The 12,051-nt window shown below is 41.8% G+C and overlaps 1 protein-coding gene across 2 annotated transcripts in view; it reads left to right on the top strand.

Annotated features, from left to right (window-relative positions):
- The window catches only part of ATG10 (autophagy related 10), a 249,392-nt gene extending 240,229 nt beyond the window's left edge, over positions 1–9,163 (top strand). For both annotated transcript variants that reach the window (XM_043464732.1, XM_043464731.1), the window contains 3 exons: positions 6,758–6,855; positions 7,516–7,631; positions 7,942–9,163. In XM_043464732.1, coding sequence (XP_043320667.1) covers positions 6,758–6,855; positions 7,516–7,631; positions 7,942–7,979 — 252 coding nt within the window. In that variant the 3' untranslated portion in view covers positions 7,980–9,163. The remainder of the gene's footprint in view (positions 1–6,757; positions 6,856–7,515; positions 7,632–7,941) is intronic.
- The last annotated feature ends 2,888 nt before the right edge of the window (positions 9,164–12,051 follow it).

Raw genomic sequence — 12,051 nt, 5'->3', positions numbered from 1 at the left:
AGTTCTTCAAACATGTTTTAACAGCTGCTTTGAATTTTTATTAAATCCAATAATCAGGCCCACTCAGAGTCAGTTATTATTAAAGGACTTTTTCTCCTTAGAGTGCATCTGTTTTGATTCTTTGATATCTCATAAATTTCTTTGAGGGCTTCCCTGATAGCTCAGCAGGACATTTTAGATAATACAGAATAGGAATTCTGAATTCCAGTATTTTTCTCTGAGGGTTGCCTTTTTGTTGTTGTTGCTATAATTTTTGTTTGTTTGTTTTAGTAGCTTTCATAGATTTTATCTGCCGAATTTGCCTACTCTGTAAATGTGGCCATTGACGTCTCTATTTTGTCTTTCACTCTTAACGTTCATGTTCTTGCCTGGTTTCCAAGAGGTCGCCAGCTCGGTCTGCTTACCTTGTTGGTTAGCTAGTGATCAGACAGAGGTTGTACTTATATACCTCAAGCCTACAAGGTTTCCTTCATTTATTCATGGCCGTGTATGTGGGCTGGGAGCCCATCCAAATTTTGTTAATGGTCAAGTTATCATCAGCTTTTACTTTTTATCAGGCCTTCTTGTATCTCCCCTGCACATGTGCAAGTCAGCCCTGATGGCAACTCTGCTATTGGTTCTCCAGTCGCTGGCTCCACTCCCACAAAACCTCCCTGTTGATGGAGCCAGGTGGAGGGTGGAGTTGGTAAGGGAGTATTTCTAGGCAAGAAGGTTGCAGACTGTCTCTGTGTCTAACTTGACATTCTAGCAGCTTTTCATGAATTTAAACAGCTATCAAAATTCTTATTTGCCTTTGGTTAATTTTCACATCCCAGAAATGATTGTTTTTTGACAATTTTGTTCTGTTTTATACCTGTTTTTCAAGGAGATTTGTTGACCTCTATGTCATCTTGCTACAGTTAGAAGTCCACTACTATTGTTATTTATTAATAAATAAAACTTTTCTCAAGAGATTACAAAATACCCCTTTTTATAATTCCTGACAAGATCAACAGCTCCTTGCTTGGCTTTTTCAAACCAAAGCATCTTACCAAAACAATATAATTTTTAGTTTTAAAATACAATTTAAACATTTGATTTTTAAAAACAGTCATTCATTTAAATATATTTTGTCTAATTATACAAATTCTTAATATAGTAAAAGACAAAGAATTTCTTAGGTGGTTAAACCTGCATTAACAAACTGTCCAGGCTGTTCTGAAAACTCTTCTAAGGCATGAAGTGAAAGTGTTAGTCACTTAGTCATGTCCAACTCTTTGCTACTCCAGAGACTGTAGCCCACCAGACTCCTCTGTCCATGGAGTTCTCCAGGCAATAATACTGGGATGGGTAGCCATTCTCTTCTCTGGGGGATCTTCTCCACCCAGGGATCAAACCCAGGTCTCCTACATTGCAGCCAGATTCTTTACCATCTGACCTACCAGGAAGCAGTAAAGCAGGAAAGTCCCTATTATTTAAAAAGGTGTTTTGCACAAGCATTACCATGTATTTTATCAGCATATAACCTTAAATACTAGTGTAACTGTTTTTATGTGAGGAAAAATGAATATTAAAATGTTGTAGATTACTGAAGTGTTTTTGAAGTGCCTGAGCTATTATTTTAATTTAAATTCATTTAAATTATTTTCCATTAATTTGTCCTATCAATATATTGATAATTCTAGTGACTGTATATACCATTGGGCTTCCCTGGTGGCTCAGATTGTAAAGAATCTGCCTGCAGTGTAGGAGACCTGGGTTCGATGCCTGGGTCAGGAAGATCCCCTGGAGAAGGGAATGGCAACCCACTGCAGTATTCTTGCCTGGAGAATTCCATGGACAGAGGAGACTGGTAGGCTGCAGTCCGTGGGGTCGCAAAGAGTTGGACACAACTGAGCAACTAACACATCAATATATTGATAATTCTAATTGCTATACATGCATAGACTTTTTACTAATTCAGACTTTTCCTATCTTGGTTATAATTAGTTATCATATGTTTCTAAACATTTAGACACTAGTCAGTGATGTTTTAACTATGCTGCGTAACTACATAGGAGCTTTTTATTTTTAGATATTGAAATTGGACTTTGTTGTAGGGCATTATAAAAACATACTTGAGTCATATTATGGATGTCTAGGTGTTGTTATTCTTATCTATTTAAATATCAATAAATTGAGTAGTAATAGCCAACTAAGTACTTATTTTATGTTAGGCACTATTTTGAATGGTTTTCTGGCTTTATTTTCATGGAAGGATCTATGAGGTATATGCTGTCATTAGTTTCAGTTATCAGATAAGAAAACAAGAGATATGAAATGATTAAGTGGTTTGCCTTAGCTCAATTTTTAACTGCAGATCCCAAGCCCGCTCTTATCTACTTGCTATATGGAATGAGCAATAGATGTGATTCAAGTCCAGGTCTTTACTAAGCAGCATCTAATGAGCAGAGCTGCAATGTGACACAGGCCAACATCTGCTTAGAAAATGACCCTCTGAACTTTAACTGTGTCTGTATCTCTTGGAGATGTCTTATACACTGATATGGTTATTCTTTGGGGATTTTATAAAGGTTAGGCCACAGACCTATTATAAGGAAGAGGCAAGGTCTTGTCTATGTGATGAAGCCATGATTCATGAGAGTTTCCAGCTCCTCAAGGAGACTGAACCATGAATGGTTAAGATTTTTGGAGGACACTCTTTCACAGAGATTGTGAGTGCTTCCATCCACCATGCAGGCCAGAAAGGGAGAGCCCAGCCAAGATCTCTCCTAGTGTCCCTCATGCTTCAAATGGGCCTGTGAAAGTGAAAGTTGCTCAGTCATGTCTGACTCTTTGCAACCCTGTGGACTATATAGTCCATGGAATTCTCCAGGCCAGATTACTGGAGTGGGTACCTTTCCCTTCTCCAGGGTATCTTCCCAACCCGGGGATAAAACCCAGGTCTCCCACATTGTGGGCAGATTCTTTACCAGCTGAGCCACAACGGAAGCCCAAGAATACTGGAGTGGGTAGCCTATTCCTTCTCCAGCAGATCTTCCCGACCCAGGAATCGAACCGGGGTCTCCTGCATTGCAGGCGGATTCTTTACTAACTGAGCTATCAGGGAAGCCCTCAAATGGGCCTGAGAGCCCTGGTACTGTAACACTCTGGATCTTTTAGAGCCCTGTTGTTCTGTGTGTTTTTCACCCTTTCAGTATTCCCAGGCTTTCAGTAGAGTCTTGATTGACTAGTCCATTCTGCCTCAGCTACATGAAGCTTGGGCTCAAGTGTTTAAAGTTGGAGAGTTTCCCCATGGAGTGGCCATGATAATCAAGGGCTGCCAAGTGAAAGGAATGCATCCTGGAGGAGTGGAGAGTGCTTGGCCAAGCTGACTGTCTGCTTTGTGAGTGCTCCATGCAGCGCCATCCTTGGGGGGCTAGGCTTCATTCTGTTAAAGAAGGAAAACGTGTCTTCACAGATTTGGTTACAGCTCTTCATTCCTTGAATTGGTTACTATACAAGTAATCCAAGAAGGATTTAGACTAAATTTAGCCTTTTAAATCCCAGCTCTATAAACAGCAATTATTTTTAGTTCAGAATAATTCTAAAATTCTTCTGCATTTCCTCTGCACATTTCCTATACTCATTTCCCTTTATGGTCTCTGCATTTGTCCAGTTTCTCTGCACAGTTGGATTTTTCTTGCCATCCTGATCTCTGTTTAAAGATCACCTCTTCAGTAAGGCCTTCCCTTCCACCAAATCTGAATTATTACCACAGTCCCTCCAAAGTTGTATTACCTTGCTTTGTTTTAATAAAGGTACCCACTCCAATAAATTCATAGCATTTATTATTATCTAGATTATCCTATATACTTATTTGTTCTATGTGTTTACTGGCTACTGGCTATCTCCTGCACTGGAATGTAAGTTCTATGGGATCAGGGACTTGGTTTATCTTAGAGTGATCTCTGTAACTATTGATAGATCCAGAAGTATTCCTGGCAAGTATGTAAGAGATGATCACTAGATATGTGATGAATTAATAAATATTAGTTTAAGGCCAGTAAGGGGAGCCAGAATCAAGTTGGTGACAAGCATAACATATCTGGGCTGTGGTCACAGTGTCAGGTTAGAAACAGGAATGAGTGGTAGAAGAGAGCAGGAGAGTGGGGGCTTGAGCTCAGTGTGGGAATCAGGACCCTGGGCAGAGAGCTCTGGAGGTGGTCCCTTTAGGGAGACATAGTTGTACTCCAGCCTACTCGCAGTGAATAACTCAACCCTGCCACACACACACACACACACACACACACACTCTCTCTCTCTCATCTTTTCACACCCAAGGTCACCCGTACAAGTGGAGCTGTTCCTCCTATTTATTGTGGATAGGTGTGTTCACTTGTGCACAGACATGAGTGTTTTGGGATTGGATAGTGGAGGCAGCAAGATGTGATTCTTCCCATGGACAACTCTGAGTTCAGCTTCTCCTCGGCCTGGCTGAGAAGAGAAGCCAGGGGAAGAAGCCAGGCAGCCCTCGGTCCAAATCCAGCCTACGGGCTTGTTTTATTTGGCCTGCACCATATTTTTAACAAATGGTGCCAACATTTAAATTTAGGAGGTTTTACACAAAAATCTGGATGTCTAGGTTATTTTGACAAGTGGGAAGACCTGGCACGCCAAGCCTGCATTCCACCTGGCACAACTGGCTGGAGCGGAGTAGCAAGCAGAAGCTTGGCTGGGCACACTCTCCGGGTCCACGCGGTCCTTGTCACCTGCTGCTGCCTTTAACTGGCCTTTCCCCTTCCGGTCCCCTGCCTGGTCTACATAGGTAGTTGTCTTAGTCTGTTTGGGCTGCCATAGCAAAATATCACATATCAGGTAGTTAATATACAACAATTCTTGAGGCTGGAAGTCAGACCAGGTTGAGATCTCTACCCCTCCATCATCAGGCCCTTTTCCAGCTTGCAGATTGCTCACTGTGTGCTTACATGGCAGAAGGGGATGCTAGCCCTCTGAAGCCTCTTTTATAAGGGCATTCATCTCATCTTGAGGGCTCTTGACCCTCACTTTCATGACCTAAGCACTTCCCAAAGGCCCTACCTCCTCCTACCATTGCACATTAGGGTTTCAACATATGAATTTGTGGGAACCAAACATTCAGATCATAACAGTATTGGAGTTTGTGGTCTCTGGCATAATGGCTAATGCACAATGTAAGCAACTATAAATTTATCAACAAAAACTGTTTTCAAGTTGGTCGAATTTATGCATAGATCACTCACCACATAGCAACCATCTCGGGATCCCCATTGCTTACCAAATGATGTCTACATCCCTAGTCTGGCAGCAGTCCGACCTGTCTCTTATATACAATCATTCTCTTATAAAGGCAGTGGAGTTCTGTCTTATGGACTTGGAACTTGTAGAAACAGCTCCATAAGCTTGGGAGAGACAGAAGGAGAGACATAGATAAGCAGAGAAACTAAGGGAAAGAGAGAGACAGACAAGAGCAGTACAATTTAAATGAAAGTGTTAGTTGCTCAGTTGTGTCTGACTCTTTGCCACCCCACGGATCGTAGCCCACTAGGCTCCTTTGTCCATGGGGTTTCCTAGGCAAGAATACTGAAGTGGGTTGCCATTCCCTTCTCCAGGGGATCTTCCCAACCTGGAGATTGATCGTGGGTCTCCTGCATTGCAGGCAGATTCTTTACCATCTGAGCCACCAGGGAAGCCTACAGTTTAAATAGTGCTTCTACCCTGTCTACTCACTGGTCATGTGCCTGGATGCAGTTAGGCATGAAAGAATTAACATGTTGACAACATTTATGTAAGAAAATACGTGAGGACTTCCCTGGTGGCCCATGGTTAAGAATATGCTTGCCAATTCAGGGGACATGGGTTTGATCTCTAGTATAGGAAGATTCCACATGTTGTGGGGCAACTAAGCCTGTGTGCCACAACTACTGAAGCCTGCGAGTTCTTAAGACTGTGTTCCACAACAAGAGAAGCCTGCAATAACAAGCCGGCACACGGAGATGAAGAGTAGCCCCCACCTGCCGCAACTAGAGAAAGCCTGCGTGCAGCAATGAAGACTCAGTGCAATCAAAATACTCATTTAGAAAAAGAAAGAAAATATCCAAATAATTTTGGTTCCCTTACCACTGACTGTTGCTGAAGCTGAAACTCCAGTACTTTGGCCACCTGATGCAAAGAACTGACTCATTGGAAAAGACCCTGATGCTGGGAAAGATTGAAGGTGGGAGGAGAAGGGGACGACAGAGGATGAGATGGTTGGATGGCATCACCAACTCAATGGACATGAGTGTGAGTAAACTCTGGGAGTTGGTGATGGACAGGGAAGCCTGGACTGCTGCAGTCCATGGGGTTGCAAAGAGTCAGACATGACTGCTCATGACTAAACTGAGCTGATCCATTGACAAACAGGTGAATGAAATGCATTGTTCAAATGGTCAGACTCCTGAACTTCATGGACATCCTTGAGTTAAAGCTGAAGAATAATTATAGGCCAAAGGAAACACCAGCTAAACAACAAGATAAAATGTATCTGCAGTTTGTATTGAGTGCCATCCTCTATCAGTAAATAATTTCTTCTCACCAACCTTTTTCTCATGTTTGCATTATGAATTATACTTTAAAATAAGAATCAATCTATATCTTAATTTAATAATTTGAAATTTAAAACAAACTTTTATTTTAAAGGAGTAGAGCTGAGTATGGATTTTAACTTTTTCAAAGTAATTCACGCCAGCAATCCTGGGCTGACTCTGATTCTTAACAGGAGCATCCGATACTTGGACAACCCTTTTTTGTACTTCATCCCTGCAAGACGAGTGAATTCATGACTCCTGTGTTAAAGAATTCTCAAAAAATCAATAGGTAAGAAATACCATCAAGATACATTGGCTTCAGTCTTATTTTAAAAGTATAAATCTTTTTATGCGATTCTAAAAGCTAAACTGTAAAAGAAATATTCTTTATAGTAATAATAATGGCTAACATTGATTGAATTTTTTTACTGTGTTCTAGGCATTGTTCTAAGTATTTCAGATATATTAATGCACTGGATTTCTATAACACCCCTGTGAGCTAAGTACTATTATTTTACCTGGTTTACAGAGGAGGAGGCTAACGCACAGAGGGCCTAAATAACTCAGTCAAGGTCACATATCTTGTTGAGTGGTGGAACCTGGGGTGTGAACCCAGGCACTCTTGCCTCTGAGCCACACTCCTCAGCACTGCACTCTGCTACCTTAGCTAATGCTGTCAGCTGGGTCAAACTGGAATCATTGAGGAAAGTCAAGAGCATCAGTGCCTTGACCCTCTCTCCCTTAAGCTGCTTTAGTGGGGGCTCCTCAGCCTCTTTGGTCCCCAAGTCCCTGTCAAGCAACGAATTGGCATTTGGAAATGCTGAGATTCCAAGTGACCAGCACACATCTTTGAAGAAAGCCTCGTTTCTCTGATTGCTGGTAAGTGATTTTCTACCACTCAAACAACCACGATGGAAACAGAGTTTTCTGTGTTTCGCTTACTTCCCAGGAATGTCAACTACATCACATCGTGGCTGAGCATGGTAGGGCCAGCTGTCGGGCTGAATCTCCCTCTGAGCTATGCCACAGCAGCCTCTCACGATGAAGGCAATGTCAGTGGACAAGGTAAAAAGAGAAGCCTGCGCTCCGTGTTTCCTGTTGCAAAGATCCTGGGGTCTCTTTTGCATTTGGATATGTCGCCCCTGCTGGCCCCAGCATTTATTAAGTCTGCTTTCATCTCTAAGAGACTGGACACTGACTTGTTTGTTTAGTTTTCCAGCCAACCAGCGTCCACTCATTTAGGAAGCTCTTGACTTTCCTATAGTAACACTCACCCAACCACACAGTTTTATTTTAGAATTGATATTCTTGAAACAAGTCTTTACTGCTCAGTTAACCTTCTTTCATTTTCTTGGCTTTTGTTCTTGTTCTTCAGATTCTTCTATTGAGCAAAAAAGCTTAGAAGAACACTGAGAGTTTATGCGGCCGGCCCTGGTTTTAATGGGGCCAATATGGTGTGAGATTTCAGCTCACCGAGATTCTGACGTGGATTTTTTTCCCCTTGGAAGTAAATGTCTGCAGCAACTGATATGCTCTATGTTTAGAAGAAACACTGCAAAGACACAAATTACTATAAATAGCAAAAAAGGCTCTAGTTCGGTAATAGAAAACATGACTTCATCAGGGAACTTCCAGGTTCTTCTCTCCTGTCTCTAAAGCTCGTTCTCTTCATCTTTGATTTGAGAATAACAAGATACCTCACAAGGTCGCTGTGAGAAGCACATGAGAGCCTTAGTGTGTGAGAAAGTATGGTCAAGTATTAAGCAAATATTCATTAAATGGTGACCTTTCTTATAATTGATTGTCATTCACCTAGTCTGTCAATAAGTTTAATAGTAAGGTGTTAAGATGAACCATGGAATGTTTGGTTTGGGGTTGCTGTTTCGTTTTTCATTTTAACTTGCTAAGGTCTTAAACTAAGAGAAAAACATAATCACCTCTTTAGAGCATCTAGATTAGTGTCTGTCAGTGAAGGACGTACTTTAGAGTCATTTGAGGATCTTTCTCAACTACAGGCACTGGCCACCCTCTGGAACCACCCCTCTAGGTGATTCTGAGGTACCTGCTCCTGAAGAAGTTCTGCTCTGGATGTAACTTTTGAGCCGCATTTATTTGTATTGTTTGGTCTCCCAGTAGGCCTTCTCCAGTTCTGTGCACAGCTCCTTCAAGCTGGACTTAACTTCCTAACACTGTCCAGGGCTCACCCAAGAGACTGGCTAGCAAGGAGTCTAGGAGGCACCTGGAGAGGCAGCCCACTTGTGGAGAGCGGTTAGCATGAGGGGATTATCTGCTGGCGAATCACAGAGGACCCTGCCAGCCCCGTTAGTCTCTAGGTTAAGGGCTGCACTCTCAGGCAGGGAGCAGAAGTAGAGAAGGGGTTAATTTAAACTGCTGGAAAAGCTAAAAGTAAATTTTAAAACGCTGAGCTGCACATATTCATGCTGGTATGAGAGCCTGCTTACATGCTTGCTGGGCATTTTGGTATTTACCACTTAACATCTTTTCAACTTCTGCAAGGGATTTTTCCTCCCCACATTCCCTAATGTAAACACAGATTTCCTAGCAAGTCATTTCTCAAGCCATGTCATTTCTGGGGTTAAAAAAGAAAAAAAAGGAATAATGTGTCATGTGGATGATGTACTCATCTAGAAATATTAGTTGTCCTTTGTGAACAGATCCTGAGGTGATAGTAGTCTGTCAGCTTGGGAGCAGTGTGTAGTTTCTTTTTTTTTAATTTAAAATGTTTTTTCTCTGATTGATAAAGATCTGAAAATTCATCACTGGCAGAAAAAAGTTCTGAAGAGCTCCTCTAAGGTTGTGGAGACCACCCTCCTCAGGTCCTTCTCCTCAAGCAGTTCTATTTCTTTTCAGAATTTTTTTCACTTAAACTTTTAATTTTTGGTTGATAAAAGTTTCCTTTTTTTTAAAGAATGCAGTAAAATAACAGACTCTTATCCCAACAGTATAAAATTAGAAAAATGTTTTGTCAAAGTAATGGTTCTTTCCCTAAGGGCTTCCTCTCCAGCTAATGTGAAGGCAGAGCTCCTTCAGTCAGCAACAAGACTGGTTACAGCTGCTGCAAGCCAGTCTCCTGTACTCCACTTCTGTGTGATCTTAGGAAACCCATTTCACCTCTCTGATCCTCACATTCTTCATCTGCACCATGAGGAAGCTCAGCCATGTGACTTGTGAGGCCCACCCAACTCTTGGGTCTGTGAAATTGGGAGAATTGAGTTGGAGTTTTGGGGGGATTGAAATTTCAGAATAAGAATATGCAGATATTCGCTTGGGCAGATACTTACTGAGTTCCTCTTACATGCTGAGCCCTAGGCTAGGTGACAGGGTAGCACATGGAGAGCCTAGCGCACACGAATGCCCAGTCCAGTGGAGAAGACAGACAAGAGGAAGACACAGGGATGGTAGGTTGTGTGCTGTGGCGGAGGTGTGGAAAGCACGCATCAGGAAGGTTCTCAGAAAAAGAATATGAGTGGAGTTGTGAAAAACTCACGATTGAGCCAGGTCAAGAATGGAGGAAAGAAAGACCTTGAAGGTACATATGGGGAAGTGGTAAAGAGAGACCTGGCAAGCAGGACTGGGGCCAGGTCTGGAGGAGCCTTTATTGACACACCGGTGATTTGTATTTGGCCTGAAAACCACAAAGAGCTGCTGAGGGAATTCAAGTAGAGCAGTTAAAGTGATCACATTTGTATTTTAAAAAGAACTTGTATTTTTAAAATGACTAATCACACGTACATGTTGTCAGATTTTTCACCAGCAGGTACTGGCCCACAGACTTTAGAAGATACAAGAGTGCAGAAAGGGCTGGGAATATGTCAAGGATGATCTTTGATTTTTGCCTAATACCTTTCAAAGCACAACCAGCCAGTATCCTGAAAAGTTTGAGTTCTGGCTTGCCATGTTACCGCGGGCAAGTCACTGCACCTCTCTGAGTCTCTGCTTCCTAACAAATTAAATGGAAAGAAGGGTATTAGAACAAGTAAAGTCAGTTTATTGGTTTATGACCAGTATTTTTTATGAAACAGAATATGCCAAGGAAAAGCAGTCCCTGTGTTCCCTATACTGTCACAATACTGTCAGACTCACAGCACGTCTGACACCAGATGTGGGTTTTCTGCAACACCAGCTAGGTGTTCTCCAATTCAGTTCAGCTCTCATACCGTCTACCTTAAGTTAGTAACAGCTCCTCCAGGTTGAATGTTCAGTCCCACAAAACTGCCCCACTTGAGACAGTTGTAAGCCCCAGATTGTCACCTATATTTCTAACTGACCAGCTATAAGTCAGGTTCCCATGACTTCCTCCTTGGGTTTCAGTAATTTGCTGTAATGACTCATAGTGCTCAGGGAAACACTTACTTATGTTTATCACTTTGTTTATATAACAAAACATGATAAAGAATACAGATGAAGAGCTTTTCAGGTGAGGTCCAGCAGGGTTCCAAGTGCAGGAATTCCTGTCCCCATGGAGCTGGGGTGCACCACCCTCTTGCCATATATAGATGTGTTCACCAACCTGGAAGCTCTTTGAACCATGAACTTTAGGAATTTTTGTGGAGGCTACATCACATAAGCATGATCAATCATTAACTCCACTTCTAGCCCTTCTCCCTTTCCCAGATGATGGAGGGTGGGGCTGAAAGTTCCAGGCTTTTAATTAGGGCTTGGTCTTCCTGGTAATCAGGAAGCTCCCTTCCTGAAGCTATTCAGGAGTCCACCCAAGAGTCAACCATTAGCACAAAGCCACTCCTATCACCTAGGAAATTCCAAGGTATTTAGGAGCTCTGTGTCAGGAACTGGGGCAGAGACCAAATATTGGGACAAAAGATGCTCTTCAAGCTTTTACCACTTGGGAAATTTCAAGAATTTTAGGAGATCTGTGCCAGGATCCTGGGGTCAGAGACTAATATATATTTTCTATTATTTCACAAATACATGGAGAAAGTGTATTGCACACAGTGAGGGTATCATTGTTTTGTGAAACTTTGATTTCAACTAGACGCATAGAAAATCTGTGGTTGTGTGTGTGTGTGCGCTAGTTTGATGTAAATGTAGCTGTAACTCCAGGGAGCAGACTGGAGATTTTATTTGAAAATTTGTGGACAAATAAGCTCCCTTCTAATTCTAAGACCTCTGCTTCCCTTCTTATACTGCTGACCTGTAAGTTGCTAAAAGTTGTTTTAGAAGGTATAGTAAATACTTAACTATTAGCTTGCCCATTGCACTGGGCTGTGATGCCAGGGGCACTACTTTGATATGCATATAGGTTCCTGAAGGGTCCCTTATAGATTTTTTTATAGGATTTGTCTGTAAAAGTGCTTTCACATTTTAAAATCTTAAATTTCATAGTGCGTTCTTTAAAGCAGTTCTGTTAAGCTCTTATCTAACTTTTGTGTTGTCAATAGCGACACCAAGTGATAAAAGAGCCCTATTGCAAATACCTTGTATTCTAGACAGAGCTGAAAAATGA

The sequence above is a fragment of the Cervus canadensis genome, chromosome 4 (genome assembly GCF_019320065.1).
Source record: "Cervus canadensis isolate Bull #8, Minnesota chromosome 4, ASM1932006v1, whole genome shotgun sequence".
Taxonomy (NCBI): Eukaryota; Metazoa; Chordata; class Mammalia; order Artiodactyla; family Cervidae; genus Cervus; species Cervus canadensis.
Note: the sequence above shows the minus strand (reverse complement) of the source record. Positions and strands in the feature narration are given on the sequence as shown.